This window comes from Heloderma suspectum, chromosome 1 (assembly GCF_057233095.1).
Source record: "Heloderma suspectum isolate Gila_16-S chromosome 1, 16-S_ref, whole genome shotgun sequence".
Lineage (NCBI taxonomy): Eukaryota > Metazoa > Chordata > Lepidosauria > Squamata > Helodermatidae > Heloderma > Heloderma suspectum.
Genome location: NC_139458.1, coordinates 305,321,506 through 305,338,353, shown reverse-complemented (window position 1 = coordinate 305,338,353; position 16,848 = coordinate 305,321,506). Strand labels below are relative to the sequence as shown.

Here is a 16,848-nt window from a genome sequence, read left to right as displayed (position 1 = left end):
CGTTCCCTTGAGATCTCCGATTTTCTTGAAAAGCTCTCTAGTCTTCCCCATTCTATTGTTTTCCTCGATGTCTTTGCATTGTTCATTTAAGAAGGCCTTCTTGTCTCTCCTTGCTGTTCTCTGGAACTCTGCATTCAGTTGGATATAACTTCCCCTTTCTCCCTTGCTTTTCACTTCCCTTCTTTCCTCAGCTACTTGTAAAGCCTCATCAGACAGCCACTTGGCTTTCTTGCATTTCTTTTTCTTTGGGATGGATTGAGTTGCTGCCTCCTGAACAATGTTATGGACCTCCGTCCATAGTTCCTCAGGCACTCTGTCTATCAGGTCTAATCCCTTAAATCTATTCGTCACCTCCACTGTATATTCATAAGGGATATGATTTAGGTCATACCTGAATGGTTTAGTGGTTTTCCCTACGTTCTTCAATTTAAGCCGAAACTTTGCAACAAGAAGCTCATGATCTGAGCCACAGTCAGCTCCAGGTCTTGTTTTTACTGACTGTATAGAGCTTCTCCATCTTTGGCTCTAAAGGACATAATCAATCTGATTTCGAATTGACCATCTGGTGATGTCCATGTGTAGAGTCGCCTCTTGTGCTGCTGGAAAAGTGTGTTTGCTATGATCAGCATGTTCTCTTGGCAAAACTCTATGAGCCTTTGTCCTGCTTCATTTTGTACACCAAGGCCATGCTTGCCTGTTATCCTGGTGATTTCTTGACTTCCTACTTTAGCATTCCAATCCCCTATGATGAAGAGGACATCTTTTTTTGGTGTTAGTTCTAGAAGGTGTTGTAGGTCTTCATAGAACCAATCAACCTCAGCTTCTTCGGCCTCAGTGGTTGGGGCATAGACTTGAATTACTGTGATGTTGAATGGTTTGCCTTGGATTCATACTGAGATCATTCTGTCGTTTCTGAGATTGTACCCCAGTACTGCTTTCCCCACCCTTTTGTTGACTATGAGTGCTACTCCATTTCTTCCAAGGGGTTCTTGCCCACAGTAATAGATATAATGGTCACCTGAATTAAATTCGCCCATGCCTGTCCATTTTAGTTCGCTGATTCCCAAGATGTCGATGTTCAATCTTGCCATCTCATGTTTGACCACCTCCAGCTTGTCTTGATTTATTGATCTTACATTCCAGGTTCCTAAACAATATTGTTCTTTACAGCATCGGACTTTCTTTTCACCACCAGACACATCCACAGCTGAGTGTCCTTTCGGCTTTGGTCCAGCCACTTCACTCTTTCTGGCACTACTTGGAAATTCCTTCTGCTCTTCCCCAGTAGTATATTGGACACCTTCCGACCTGAGGGGCTCATCTTCTGGCGTCATATCTTTTAGCCTTGTGATACGTTCCATGGGGTTTTCTTGGCAAGAACACTGGAGTGGGTTGCCATTTCCTTCTCCGGTGTACCACATTTTGTCAGAACTCTCCACCATGACTTGTCCGTCTTGGGTGGCCCTGCACGGCATAGCTTATGGCTTCACTGAGTTACGCAAGCCCCTTCGCCACAACAAGGCAGTGATCCATGAAGGGGATGTGCTCTACTACTGAGCTACAATTCTGTTGGGAAACCCCATTCTTAATGTTGCATATCTTTGACGTCTTCACATGAGACGTTCCTAGGACTCAGTGTTGCATATTAGCGCTGTGCTTCAATAAGACAGCAGAGGGAGCCCAAAGGCCAGCTTGTGTTAAAATAAGAGACCTTTGACGTTTTTATCAGCTGAGTGGACTTCCATGATATGAAATCCAAAGGGTCAGTCTTTTAGCCTCATATATAGAATTATTTCTATATATAATTATTATATTTTATTATTTTTCTGCCGACCTAGCAGTTCGAAAGCAAGAAATTGCAAGTAGATAAATAGGTACCGCTTCGGCGGGAAAGGTAACAGCGTTCCGTGCACCTCGGTGTTCAGTCATGCCGGCCGCATGACCACGGAAGCGTCTTCGGACAGCGCTGCCTCTTCGGCTTAGAAACGGGGATGAGCACCGCACCCTAGAGTCGGACACGACTAGTTGGGGACACCTTTACCTTTACCTTTTTTATAGAATTATTTAAGCCACAAATGTAGTTCTTAATATATGAAAATGAAAAGCTCACTAGGACTGTTTGGTGCTAATCCGAAAATGGTGTGCTGTTAGTATTTTAGACATTGATAAATGTCTTGTGCTTTGTGTGCTGCATTTCTCTATGTTTTAAAAGGAATGTTGACCTCCTTTTACATAATCTTTCATTTTAGCATCAAATTTTGGAGGTGTGGCCATTTGGGGACCTGTGAAGTTTGTGTTCTTTTCTTTTTGAATGTTGTTCCATCTGCCTTGCTCCAGTTAAATAGTTTTGGGAGCCCAATGAAACTTTAAAAAAAACATGTCTCCCCCAGATTAAGTGCAAACCTGAAAGAAAATTTTTAAGTATAGTTTATCAATGGCACCTGACTACACATAGACTGCATAAAATGGGTTGGATCCAGATTTATTTATTTATTTATTATTTTTAAAATTTCTATACCGCCCAATAGCCGAAGCTCTCTGGGCGGTTTACAAAAATTAAAACCAAACACACAATAAAACAATTTAAAATATATAGAACATTAAAACCACAATATAACAATACAACCACAATAAAATCTAGCAGCAGTGCAGGAGTTTAAAATACAGATTTAAAACAGCAAAGATAAAAATTTAGAAAGCTAAAATGCCTGGGAAAATAAAAAGGTCTTCACCTGGCGCCGAAAGGAATACAATGTAGGAGCCAGGCGAACCTCACTAGGGAGCTCATTCCAGAGCCGGGGTGCCATAGCAGAAAAAGCCCCCCTCCTAGTAGCCACTCGCCTCACTTCCTTTGGCAGGGGCTCACGGAGAAGGGCTGCTGCTGATGACGTTAAGGTCTGGGCAGGCACATATGGGAGGATTTAGGTGTATGCAACTGGGCTGGCAGAAGTGGACCTCCTCATCCCCTCTTCCCCCCAGCAGCACCTCCAACCCTCTGAATATTCTACACAGAGGGACAAGGGACCCCGCTGAATGGGTTAGGCTGTGGTGCAGGGAGCTGAGTGGGAAGGGAAGGACTGCCCAAAATTGGGTGGAGGCACCTTGTGTGAGCAGAGCTCTGTTCATGGAAGGTGCCTCTACCTGATTTCCTCTCTTCCCTAGTTCCACAGCCTATCCCATTCTGCAAGATCTCCTGGCCCTCTGTCGGGCTGGAAGAGCTGCCATGGGGCAGAATGGGTGGGGAAGTCTACATGCCCAGTTCTGCATGCCTAAATATGGATCCAATCCAGTATTTCCAAATGTGGCTGATAGATGTTGGAGATGTACTTCAAACAATGCTGACCGTATGTATGTTTTTGGTCATGTCTCTGTGTTCAAAAATTCTGGAAAGAAATTCTAGATAAAACTGAAGAAATTACAGGTTACAATGTTCCTCTGACCCCCAAGGAGATTCTTCTGGGCTATTTTAAAAGGTGCGATAGAACCAGTAGACTTAGGATTAATTTTGAATTTGTTTGCTGCAGCCTGGACCTGCATTCCACCTCACTGGAGAGCATCATACATTCCTTCAATTTTAGAGAAGATCAGTGTCACTCTGCAGATGGAAGGATTTTTGATCCAGCAGAGGCTTCCAATGGTGGAATGAGTTGGGAGGTGATTTTTGAGAATCCCTCTTGCATCCTCCCTATTCCCTCACACACAGAATCTATTCTGGAGGGTTGGAGGGCATGGGAGGCTTGGAACAGCATGGGAGGTGGTGCAGGAGGGAGGAGGAATTGCTTAAAATTGCCTTCCTCCCCATTCTACTGACAGATGCCTCTGTTGGATCAAAGAACATTCTGTCCGAGGCATGATGCCAACTGGATACAACCCAAAATGACTAAAAAATTGGAATACTGCACTGTTAGTGAAATAAACATTGTAAAATTTATTTCTCAAGAAAGATGGCTGTTCATAAACATTTGGAACAATACTTCTGTAGACAAAATACAACCAATTTTTTCCTTGATGTAAATGTTCTGATTTATTTATAGAAAACTACAGATTGTTTTCTTTTTCATATGCATCTTTCCCCTTTCTTCTTCCCTGATTTGAATTGTATTTAGGTTATGATTAGACTATTTGGGTAATATTTGTGTTGCTTCGAAGTTTTTTTCATTTTTTTTGCTGTTCTCTATTTTTTTGTGTATAATCAATTGCAATATTTTTCTCACTATTATGAGCTAATATATTAAGTTCTTTTGATTAGTGTCAGATGACTGTTGCAGCTAATTGTTCTTGAGGTTTTTATACAACGCCTTGTTTGATAATTTTGCAGGGATATAACTGATGATGAATCATCTGTGGATGAACTCAGAGCAACATTGCGATTTTTTGCATCTGTATTAATTCGCAGAATTTACAAGGTAACAAGTTACACTGTTTGAACCAATAGCAAAATTTTAACTGAGGGCCTTTGGGAAGGTGGTAATACAGATTATTTAAGAGTCTGTGGATCCATCCCCGCTGCAAAGTCTTCCCTGTTTTATATCAGTCTAATGGTTGTGGCATCTTTCAGAGAACCTTGGGGATTGTATTTTAGTGAGGGTCCTGGGAATTTTATGCTGGGGAGAAGTACAGGACCTAGAGTTCTCTGGAGTGAGTTAATAGCTTTTAAACAAGTCTACGTCAGTAGTTTAGATAAAGTAATAGAATCCAGTGAACCAGGACGCTTTGACCATGTGAATTGCCCCTAAGTCTAGTGTTGTTAGTCTCATAAATCGTATTTTCCATGAAAACATGACACTTTAAAAATGTCTTGGTATTTTCTAGTAAGCTTTTTATTATGCAGTTGGAATGTTAACTGTATAAGCAAATACACTTTAGTCATCTTTTTAGTGGTAATGTCCATCCCTTTCTACTTATTCTTCAGGTGGATATTCCAGCTGTTATAACAAAGAAAATGCTGAAGGCAGCAATGAAACATATAGAAGTAATAGCAAAAGCCAGACAGAAAGGTAACATCAACAGTCCATTTATTTTGTTAAGTAAACATGCTTATTTCTAGGGCTGTGCATGGACCCCACAACACGTTTTGGAAGCCAATTCAGAGCTGCTGAATCAGCCCTGATCCGCCTCAGTCTGATTTGGTCCCACTTCGGACTCTGGATCTGAAGCAAGATTTGGACATTGGAATTGCATCCCAATGAGTGTGCAAGCTGCCTGCTGAGCTGTGCGAGCCCCCTGCTCCTGACCTGGACCCGTCGCAAGCACCCACAGCTGTTGGCCTCTTCAAGGGAGTTGCCATTTTCTTGGGCCATTTACGCCTGTAATGTTGCGTAAATGACTGTCTTATGGCTGCCATTTGTGCAACAGTTGATATACGGAAATAGACAAGTCGACGTTTTAAAAGAAAATGGCGACTCCCTTGAAGAGGTTGATGGCTGCGGGTGCTTGTGATGGGTATAGGTAAGGAGCAGGGGGCTTGGGCAGCTCACATGCTCATTGGGCACGTCCGGGGGGCGAGTGGGGACAGCTGCTCAGTGGGTGCCTGGGAAAGCCAGGCACAAGGCCAGTCCATCCCTACACGGTCTGGGCTTCAGAATCATCCAGATCAGTCCAAAGCAATTTGGATCGATCCGACCTGGTTCGGACCAATCCTGACCTCCTTCGGATCCAGACTGATTCCGTCCAAATCACCCTGCTTCAGCTCAGAATTCAAATCCAGATCCGAAGCAGTGCCCAGGCCTACTTATTTCTATGGTCATTTGGAGTAATTTGAGGTGGCCTTCAGTAAGTAGTAAGAAATGAAAAGGTGCATTGGTGAAAAGAGAAAAATGCATTTAATTTAAAATAAGCTGATATTCTAAAAATTGTGCTCTGTAAGTAATGAACTGCAGTTGTTCCAAGCAAACATGTCAATCCAGTACAAAATGCTACTGGGGCAAATAGATGAATATCTGTAGAACTGGAGCCATTCTGTTTTCATAGCTGCTCTTCACAGTAGAACTCTGCTCTAAAGTTAGGTTCTAGGAATTGTTATATAAAGTGATTACTTTTTCCAGGCCAATGACATTGGCTTCATGTGGTGTGATTTGTGTTTCACACTGTAATATGCAATTAATTTCTGAGCCCAGTTTTGTTAGGAATGAGTCCAAGCCCTTGAGATGTCTGACAGCTCCGATTCTGAATCAGAGTTGGAACAGCTAGATCAGAGCCCGGGACAGGGACTTTCCCCAAAGCTCCATGGTGCCGGGAAAGATTCCTCCCAAGGCCTTGCCAAATAGATGGCCCAGGCCAAGTCACTGCCTCCTCCCTCCACCTTGAGGAGGAAGAGGGGCATGACTTGAGAGAAGCTAAGGAGCATTGCAAGGGAAAGCATGAAAAGTTAGGGACAGGGCTCAGACGCTCTGCCAGGATAGCCACTCTTAGAAAACAATGTAAGACGGAGCTGCCCTAACGGAGTGGTGTCACTGAGAGGCAAGTTTGGCTGTGAGGTTCACGGGCAAACTGTCAGCAACTTCACTTCTCTATTTAGAGATTGCAGGTTAGTCCTTCAGAGCCTAAGGCAGTCTGAGAGCTTCCCTGCATCTGCATTTGTAGAAAAGATAGTCTTTAGCAAAATAAAGTTGTAATAGTCTGAAGCTTTGATTCTCTGCGGTATTGATTGCAAAGGGGGAAGATGTTCATGACAAGGTTAAAGTGCTGGCTTCGGCCTTTGAAGCCAAAATCAACTTGGGTCTTGACTATCTTCGGGAACATCTCTTTTGAGTCCTTCACTGTCACTTGGGCAATTCTGATGATGTCTTGCTTCATCCTTTGGGAAAGCTAGATCATCCTCCACCAGTGCCAATGATTTGGAACTCTTCCAGAAGAGTCTTGCATTGCCCCTTCCCTTCTGCCTTTTCGGAGACACATAAAAATATCCATCTTTCAGAAAGCCTTCAGGGGTTGCTTGCTGCCACATTTGTACTGTCTTAAGGTTTTTAAATATTTTTGCTATTTTATTCATTTGATTTTGTTTTGGTTTCGTTGTTCTGTTGCTGGTAATTATAGATAACGTGTTCAGTTCATACACCACAAGTGAAATGTTGCATGAATTTGCTGAATTTCATTTTCCCTACAGTGAAAAATGCTGAATATTTACAGCAAGCTGCTTTAGAAGAATATGGGCCAGAGCTCCATGTTGCTGTGAGAAGCAGAAGAGATGAACTCCATTATTTAAGGAAACTTACTGAACTTCTTTTCTCCTATATTCTGCCTCCAAAGGCAACAGACTGCAGGTATAGTAGGCAGTTAATAATATTTAAAGTATCTGCATTCCATACTTGGGCATAACATGCAATAAGGTTCAAAAACTAATGTTACAATCTCAGAAAAACTTGCTGTGGTCACATGAGTGCTCCAGTCTTGTCTTGCAACAGATCTGTGAACTCTGATCACTGTGGAATGGGCTGAGCACTTGCAATGCTCATGGAAAAACCTGGAGTATGTGAGTTCGGTATAGCCTGTGCTTGGTTGTGATATTCTTCTGTGGGTGCAGGAAAGGGCACTTTAAATTTAAATGAGCTTTAAATGTCTGCTGTAATGTTTAACTGTAGAGATGAATGTGCCCATTCTAAATGCACTCGGCTATATTCAGAGCTTCACAGATGCTCCGACATACACATGAAATTTCACCAAAGCAGGCCTTCAAGTTTAATTTTGGAAGCAGTTTTGAATGTTCATCTCATTGCACGTGCAGAGCTGGTCATGAAAGTGAACAAAGAAGCTCTTATGCATAAAGGGGTTACGTGTGCCCATAATTGTTTTTGCAGTACTTTGAGCTACTACATGAGATTTCATTCAATTTATTTCAGTGTAGCGAACTTCTGTATACATACGCTAGGATCTCAGATTAAATTATGTGGAAGTAGCTGGGCTGTACATCAGAATTTGTAGGCATGGTAGTCCATCACCCTTCTAAAACTCACCTTATGGTTTCTTTTAATCCTTCTCAATAGTTGCGCTGTAGCTCATTGCTCTTCATACAAAGAAATCATTCAAAACCCAGTAACAGTGCAATCCTATGCATGTCTACTCAGAAATAGGTCTCATTGTTTTCAGTGGAGCTTACTCCCAGGTAAGTGTGTGTAGGGTTGCAGCTTAAAAGAACAAAAACTCCGCCTACAGACTCCACCCAAAGGGTTACAGCCCCAGTCTCCAGTTTGTAGTTCTCCTTTCATGTAGGACTTTGTTGCGTGGAAAGCTGAAGGAAGATAATCGCTCTTCTTCACATTGCCACGAAGCTTACTGTAGGACATCACTGAAGGCCAAAGCAGTCCATTGTGAACAGTTGTGAATGAGAGACTCTTATATAATATTTTGTTAAATAGCACAGTAAACGATTTTGTGCAAGTTTAATTTGAATACTAACTGTACGAAAGCTCCATAGTTTGTGATGACAAAGAAAACAGAACTGTATTCGAATTGGCTCTTGAATTCCTTTCAGATCGTTCACCTTGCTTATAAGAGAAATCCTATCAGGTTCTGTTTTCCTTCCCTCCATGGACTTCTTAGCAGATCCGGTAAGTTTTGAAAAGTTTGCTCAGCTGTGTTTTTATGTTTTGTTTTGTTTTGTTTTCTGAAGAAATGCTACTGTGACTGGCTTCTATGAGATGCTATTTGGTGCTGCTTGAAGGAATATGTTGTTATTTGAAATTATGTATTGTTAATTTTAGTGATTTATTTGTGACTGGCTTTGGTTTTATTCTTAAAAAAGAGCAGGATATAAATTATTAAAATAATGAGATGCTACAGTTAAAACCTCTCTAACAGGCATTTATGGGATTTCATCATTGATTGTTGATATAAAGCAAGAATTTTCTGTATCTGTTTTCTGCTTTATTCTTTGTTTTAATAGTACTTGAATGTCTTCTTAGTAAATACGTTTTTCAGGTTTTGGATGACAGCTTCCCATCTTTGCTCACTTTTTACTTTCCTGCCTTGTCCTGTGTGTGTGTGTGTGTGTGTGTGTGTGTGTGTCTCTCTCTCTCTCTACTTGTGTGTGTTCAGAAATGGCTAGTTCGTGATCTCAGCCAAAATCCTTTTTGAGTCGTGGTTTGATCTGTACATACTTGGGTCATTCTGAGTTGTCCCTGCCCCTTTCCCCCAAATGTACTTTCTAGCAATACTGATGGGGGTGGGGTGAGAGCACAAATTGGAGGGTTTCTCTTCAGGCCTTCATGACGCCTTAAATCCTTACCAACAGTAATATCTTGGATCCAAGATCTGACAGAAATATAGCTTGTCAGGTCCTGGAAGCCCTAGGAAACTGCCACTGAGGGATCTTTGCTGAAGCATCTTTGGGAAGTTGTTGCTGGTAAGAATTTAGGGCCTAATGAAGGCCCGACAAACAGTCCTCCGCTGTGTGATGCTTTCCCTGTCCCTTTTGCTGTAAATTTTGGGGAAAGGGAAGTGGAGGGGGGGCTAGCAAGGGGGTTAGGGAGTGGGGAGCCTTCCCTGTAGCCAGATTTTCTCCTCTTTATACATTTGGGACCATGGAGCAGGAGGAAAACTGGCTACAGTAAAAGATGGGGACAGTTGAGGCCTAGCCAGGAGCTCCTGAATGGTCTGTCTTTTCAAGCTTTCAGAGAACTCTCAACAAGCCAGCATTCTGAATTGAGGTGGGCACCTCCAGTTCATCCACCTCTGGTAGAAATTATATTCCCTGCTGTTCCCCCTCTCAGCTTCTAGGAAGATCAGCTGCACTAAAGATAACAAGGGAGAAAGCCCAGCCAGCAATTCTTCCTTCCTTCTGGAAGGAACTGCTCCGCTCAGGATGAGTGTGTGAAGGCATTCCTCTCGAGTCTGGGAATGTGGTGAAAGGCAAGGGGTAGGCAATTCACTTGAGGCCCTCCGTTCTGGTAGTGTTGGTCTTGGAAGAATCCTGCTCCCTAGTTCAGGATTTCAAACAGATGGCTGGCTAGGGTGTTCACTCATGAAGAATATCATAGAATCATAGTATAGTAGGGTTGGAAGTGGCCTACAAGGCCATCGAGTCCAACCCCCTGCTCAATGCAGGAATCCAAGTCAGAGCACCCTGACAGATGACTGTCCAGCCTCGTCTTGAAGGCCTCCAGTGTGGGAGAGCCCACCACCTCTCCAGGTAATTGGTTCCATTGTCGTATTCCTCTGACAGTCAGGAGGTTTTTGCTGATGTTCAGCCGGAATCTGGCTTCCTGTAACTTGAGCCCATGATTCCGTGTCCTGCACTGTGGGATGATCAAGAAGATGTCCTGGCCTTCCTCTCTGTGACAGCCTTTCAAGTACTTGAAGAGCGCTACCATATCTCCCCTCAGTCTTCTCTTCTCAAGGCTAAACATGCCCAGTTCTTTCAGTCTCTCTTCATAGGGCTTTGTTACTAGTCCCCTGATCATCTTTGTTGCCCTCCTCTGAACCCTCTCCAATTTGTCTGCATCCTTCTTAAAGTGTGGTGCCCAGAACTAGACACAGTACTCCAGATGAGGCCTAACCAGTGCTGAGTAGAGGGGAACTAGTACTTTCCAGGATTTGGAAGCTATGCTTCTATTAATGCAGCCCAAAAGAGCATTTGCCTTTTTTGCAGCCACATCACATCGTTGGCTAATATTCAGCTTGTGATTGACAACAATTCCAAGATCCTTCTCACTTGTTGTGTGGTTGAGCCACGTATCCCCCATCTTGTAACTGTGCATTTGGTTTCTTTTTCCTAGGTGCCGAACTTGGCATTTATCCCTATTAAATGTCATTCTGTTCTTTTCTGCCCAGTGCTCCAGTCTATCCAGATCACTTTGAATGTTGTTTCTGTCTTCCATAGCATTAGCTATCACGCCCAATTTTGAGTCATCTGCAAATTTGATGAGCATTCCCTGCACCTCCTCCTCCAGGTCATTAATAAAAATGTTGAAGAACACTGGGCCCAGGACTGAGCCCTGTGGTACCCCACTCATTACCACTCCCCAGTTTGAGAAGGTCCCATTGATAAGCACTCTTTGAGTCCGATTCTGTAGCCAACTGTGGATCCACCGGATCGTTGTTTCATCTAGCCTACTTTGAGCTTCTTTGCTCATCAGGATATCGTGGGGCACTTTGTTGAAAGCTTTGCTGAAGTCGAGGTATATGATGTCTACAGCATTCCCACAGTCCACAAGGGAGGTGACTTGATCAAAAAATGAGATCAGATTCGTCTGGCAGGACTTGTTTTTGACAAATCCAAGTTGGCTTCGAGTAATCACTGCATTGTTTTCAAGGTGCATACAGATGGATTGTTTTATCATCTGCTCCAGAATTTTCCCAGGGATTGATGTCGGACTGACTGGTCTGTAGTTCCCAGGTTCCTCCTTTTTACCCTTTTTGAAGATAGGGACAACATTAGCCCTCCTCCAGTCATCTGGCACTTCCCCAGTCCTCCATGATTTCTCAAAGAGAATAGACAGCGGTTCTGAGAGTTCTTCTGCCAGTTCCTTTCTTACTCTAGGATGCAGTTCATCTGGCCCTGGAGATTTGAACTCATTCAAAATCAATAGGTGTTCCTTGACCATATGCCTATCAATCTCAAGCTGCAATCCTGCCCCTTCAGCCTGTACTTCGCCTTTGCCAGGGGGGTCATAGACCCTCTTTTGGGAGAAGACTGAGCCAAAGTAGGAATTGAACACCTCTGCCTTTTCTTTGTCATCTGTTATCGTTTTGCCATCCGTATTTAATAGCTGAACCACCATTTCTTTCCTCTGCCTTTTACTATGTACGTAGCTGAAGAAAGCCTTTTTGTTGTTTTTAGCATCCCTCGCTAACCTCAGCTCGTTCTCAGCTTTAGCCTTCCTGATGTCATCCCTGCAATTCTGTGCTACCTGCCTGTACTCTTCCTTTGTTACTTGGCCTTCTTTCCACTTCCTATATGTGTCCTTTTTTGTTTTCAGGTCATCCCTAAGCTTTTTGTGAAGCCACATTGGCTTCTTCTGTTGTCTTCCACCTTTTCTTCTTGTTGGAATTGTTTGTGATTGTGCCTTGAGAATTTCCTTTTTTAAAAGCTCCCACCCATCTTGGATTCCTTTTCTCGTTAGCGTTGGTTGCCATGGGACCTTACTGATCATTGTTCTGAGTTTATTAAAATCAGCTTTCCTAAAATCCAGGGTATGCATTTGACTACACTCGGCTTTTGCTTCCCTTAGAACCAAGAACTCAAGTACAACATGGTCGCTTTCCCCCAGAGTTCCTGTAACTGCTACTTTATCCGCTAAGTCATCTCTGTTGGTTAGGATCAAGTCAAGGATAGCCAATCCTCTAGTTCCTTCCTGTACTTTCTGTAGGAGGAAGTTATCCGCCACACAAGTCAGGAATTTCCTGGAGGGGCCATGTTTTGCAGAATTTGTCTCCCAACAAATATCGGGGAAATTGAAGTCCCCCATTACTACTACATCATGCTTCCTTAAAACATTGGCTATTTGCTTTTCAAAAGTTTCATCCTCATCTTCTCCTTGATTGGGTGGCCGGTAGTAGACTCCGACGACCAGGTTCCTTTTATTTTTTGCTCCATTTATTTTGATCCAGGTGCTCTCGATGGGGCTACCAAGCTCATCCTCCTGTATTTCTGTGTAGAGATATGTATTTTTCACATACAGTGCAACCCCACCTCCCTTTCTGTTCCTCCTGTTCTTTTTGAACAAGTTATATCCTTCAATTGCTGTATTCCAGTCATGAGAGTCATCCCACCAAGTCTCAGTTATACCTATCAAGTCATAATTTCCCTCCTGTATTAAGAGTTCAAGTTCGTTCTGTTTGTTTCCCATACTCTGGGCATTAGTATATAGACATCGAAGACCATGTGCTTCATAGTCTGGCTTTCTTCCTACATGTGTCTGAAGACTATTATTGGGCGCTATCAGAGCTGTTCTCTCCGTTGCAGTGCATGCGCCTACGTCCATTGTTACTCCCAACTTTACATCTCCCTTCCCCATAGGATTCAATTTAAAGCCCTCCTGATGAAGTTCTTCATGCTGTGGCCAAACACATTCTTCCCATCCTTTGTGAGGTGCAACCCATCCCTTGCCAACAGCCCATCTTCCAGGAAGTATAGCCCATGGTCCCAGAATCCAAATCTCTTTCGTCGGCACCACTTTTGTAGCCAGTCATTCACCCGGAGTATTTTTCATTCCCTTTCTATCCCTCTTCTAACTACTGGAAGGATGGATGAGAAAACTATCTGGGCCCCAAAGTTTTTGAGTTTCCTTCCCAAAGCTTCAGAGTCTGACGTGATTTCTTCGTAGCTCCGCTTGGCGGTATCATTTGTTCCCACATAGATGAGAAGAAAGGGATACCTGTCAGTGGGCTTTATGAGTGCAGGCAACCTTTCATTCACGTCTCTAATTCGTCCTCCTGGGAGACAACATACCTGGCGAGTCCACGGGTCTTCGCAACATACTTGGGTCTCGATTCCACGCAGCAAGGAGTCTCCCACTACTACCACTCTTCTCTTCTTTCTTCTTGTAGGCCTGGGTTTCATCGCCTCTGTTTGACTGACCTTCAGCCTCTTGCTCACTCTCATGTAGGTTCCCCTGTGATTCTTCCTCTGCAGGCTGTCCTCCAGTCTCATCCGCAAGTACCTGGAATCGGTTCCACAGCTCCACTGCTTCCACTGGTGCAGAGTGGCGTCTAGTTCTTCTTCTCCTAACTGTCACCCTTTTCCAAGGAGTATCCTCTACTCCATTTTTCTTCACCTCAGCATTTCCCACTTCTGCCTCATCTTGCTGTTGCTCTTCAAGCTTCTGGTCTTCCCTTTGCTGCTGTAGTTCCCCCATTCTGTCCAAGAACTCTTCGTGTTCTCTTATTCCCCGGAGGGTCGACAGTCGCTGCTCCAGTCCACTTACTTTTTCTTCCAGCAGCACGATCAACTTGCACTTGTTGCAGGTGTAGGCCATGGTGTTCTCAGGTAAGAAAACAAACATTGCACACACCTTGCAGGTCACCACCACTGGAGAGTCTTGTCCTTCCATAGCCTCTTTTCCCTTTTTGTGTCTAGCTTTGTGATTGTTCTAGACTAGCCTGTGCCTGCTCCTCTACTCAGCAGAGGTTAAAAGCAGAGTCCCACAGGTGTGGAAGTATGTGTTACAAGAAAAATACATGAAAAAAAAAGTTAGTTAAAAAAGAAAAAAAAATGTTAGGGGCCTCCCCTGCCGAACTCCCCTGGCCAACTCCTGGTTGCTCCCCCTGTTCGCTCGCTCTGGTCACTCGCTTTCTGGGAGCTTGCTTGCTTCTGTAGTCCCTGGAGCAGCTTGCTCTGCTCTGCTCTGCTCTGCTGGGAGGCGGGAAACAATATAATGTAGAAACTGACCTGCTGTCAAAGGGGAAGCAGTATCAATTATGTTAGTCTCTAGCTTTCACCTTGGTGCCAAACTAGGTATGACAGCCCGATACATCAGGAGTTGCAAAGTGGATGAGGGTGTTTTAAAATGCAGCTGATGTAGGATGGGTTGGCACAGAGATGGGGGACGTGTGGACCTCCAGATGTTGTTGGACTGCAATTACCATCATCCCTCACCAGCAGCATCTGGAAGGCCACACTTCCCCACCCCTGGGGTAGCGAATTCCTTCCTTCACATGTGCTGAAGTTCTTTTTTTAAGCTATTATTCTCCCAGTGGAGCTCTGTAAGCAAAGGTAATCACCAGGAGAAAAACAGGTCAAAAAAAGCAGTTTCAGAGAGGATGGCAGCTTCTCCCTGTACATTCTGTATTTTAAAGCCCTCCTCAATAGTCACAGCATTCAGTTGGAGTCCAGTCAGGCCATGCCACACCATGTTTAGTTTCAGCCTCAGATCTGTCTAGTATTCTTAATGGTTTGATTGGAACACGGGTTTATATCCAAGATGGATGAATAGATGTTCTATGGCTAATAGCTTACAAGCTTGTGTCTGAATCTCCATCACACCTTGGCTTTAGAGAGATGTTGGCTGGCATCCAAATATGTCCCTGTGCGCTCACAAAGTGCTTGGACTTGGAGGAGAGGAGCGGACATGGTGCTGACATCCCCTCCCAGCAGCAGTGGCTTGGGGCCTTGTGGAATACTACTGAGGAGAGCACATTCACCGTTTGGGTGGGTGGTCTTTTGGGAATGTCGGGCAGTGTGGCAGGGAGCTTCATGTAGGCGTGGCCTCTTGGTCCTAGATGTTGTCTATTAATATTTTCCCCCTTCTTTTAGGATACTGTGAATCACTTGCTGCTTATCTTCATCGATGACAGCCCAGTGAGTATCAACAAAATGAGAATAAAATTGTGCTGATTATGAAATTGTACAGCCTTGCTCAGTTGACCTGCTGTTTGTTTGTTTTTTGCAGCCTGAAAAAGCAACAGAACCTGCATCAGCTTTGGTTCCCTTTCTGCAAAAGTTTGCAGAGCCCAGAAATAAGAAGCCCTCTGTAAGCAAGGAAGACAATTTAAAATTTTCAGTGTTGTGTGTGTGCTTGATTTTTTTGTTAGGAAGCAGCCTTTCAGACATTTGGAATTAAATTCATTTTTTAAATTTACCTTTTATTCAGGTCTTGCAGTTAGATCTGAAAGAAATTAAAGGCGAGCAGGATCTTTTCTTTCTCTTTATGAATTTTTTGAAAAAAGAAGGAGCAGTGCATGTATTACAGTTTTACCTGGATGTAGGTAAGACACCTTACCATACCAACATGTTCTTACAGTGTTTCTATTAAGTGGCCATTTGGGGGATTAGTATAACTATTATTATTCTCTTAAAATGGAACTATGCACTGTAGAAAGAATAGGAAGATCTCCATCACAGTAGTTTACAATCTAGTAGTTGTGAAATGTAAAAGGAAGAGGGAAAATGTTATGAACTTACTTAAGATTCATGTTTCGGCTGTTTGCTCAATTCTTTAGTGTTTAGCATTACAGCATTAAGATTGGATCAAGGTAGATCTTCTATGGAAAGTTTTGGAGTTTATGCATTAAAATCAGAATTTATTACAGTGGAGAAAAAAGTATGAAACTGTTTCACCAATGCTTATTTTGCTTTATTTTTAAACATGTTATAAATAGCCTTTTTCTGCAAGAGGAATATTGTCAATGTTCAGAAAATAATGCATTTATTCATTTTCAACAGAGCAATTTAACGACAGAATTTTGCAGCCTGAATTATCAGATTCTGAGATGATGTCCCTTCATGAAGAAGTGCAGAAAATCTACAAAACATATTGTTTGGATGAAAGCATTGACAAAATTAGATTTGATCCTTTCATTGTGGAAGAGATACAAAGTAGTAAGTGGAACTGAAAGGAAGATTTAATTGATGCTGAAGAAGCAGAGATCTAGGCAGTTGAGTCAGATCAAGAGAAGTGGTAATTTTGGATGTTAGCTCAACTATTGTTGTTTTTTCCCTTACACTGTTTGGTGCACATAGAACAGCAGAAATGTTGGGCAAGAATGTACCTTATCAGTCACCTAGTGCATGAGTAGGCAACCTGGCACTCTCCAGAAGTTTTGAGCCACAAAAAAAGAGAGAAGCTCCTATAATCCCTGAGCAATTGGCCATGTTGCCTGGGGTTTATGGGAATTGTAGGCCAAAACATTGGCAGTCACCAGGTTGCCAATCCCTAATCTAGTTCAAATACATGCACTGAGGAACTCTTGTTCAAACTTGGTGGTCTTGCCTGTGTTTCCCATGTCTGCCTCCTTACTTTCAAATTACCTGCTCTGCCTGGACATTGGTCAGCTTCCCAGTAATTTAGTTCAAGAGGAAAAGGACTGCTCAAATGCAGACAACATAATGTGGTGCTTTAGACCCTGCTCAAAATATGTAACTTCTCCTATAACTAAGCATTTGTATATTGCAGGTATTTTACACTGCAGTGG

At 43.1% G+C, this 16,848-nt stretch overlaps 1 protein-coding gene across 11 annotated transcripts in view; it reads left to right on the top strand.

Moving 5' to 3' along the window:
• SNX14 (sorting nexin 14) overlaps window positions 1–16,848 on the top strand; it is an 88,919-nt gene that overhangs the window by 10,835 nt on the left and 61,236 nt on the right. For all 11 annotated transcript variants that reach the window (XR_014786615.1, XR_014786614.1, XR_014786616.1 and 8 more), the window contains exons 6-13: window positions 4,319–4,406; window positions 4,913–4,997; window positions 7,106–7,262; window positions 8,471–8,546; window positions 15,191–15,235; window positions 15,327–15,407; window positions 15,528–15,642; window positions 16,100–16,255. Coding sequence is in view for 7 of the 11 variants with exons in the window: in XM_084827031.1 (XP_084683157.1) it covers window positions 4,319–4,406; window positions 4,913–4,997; window positions 7,106–7,262; window positions 8,471–8,546; window positions 15,191–15,235; window positions 15,327–15,407; window positions 15,528–15,642; window positions 16,100–16,255 (803 nt within the window). In the remaining 4 variants the exon portion in view is untranslated. The remainder of the gene's footprint in view (window positions 1–4,318; window positions 4,407–4,912; window positions 4,998–7,105; window positions 7,263–8,470; window positions 8,547–15,190; window positions 15,236–15,326; window positions 15,408–15,527; window positions 15,643–16,099; window positions 16,256–16,848) is intronic.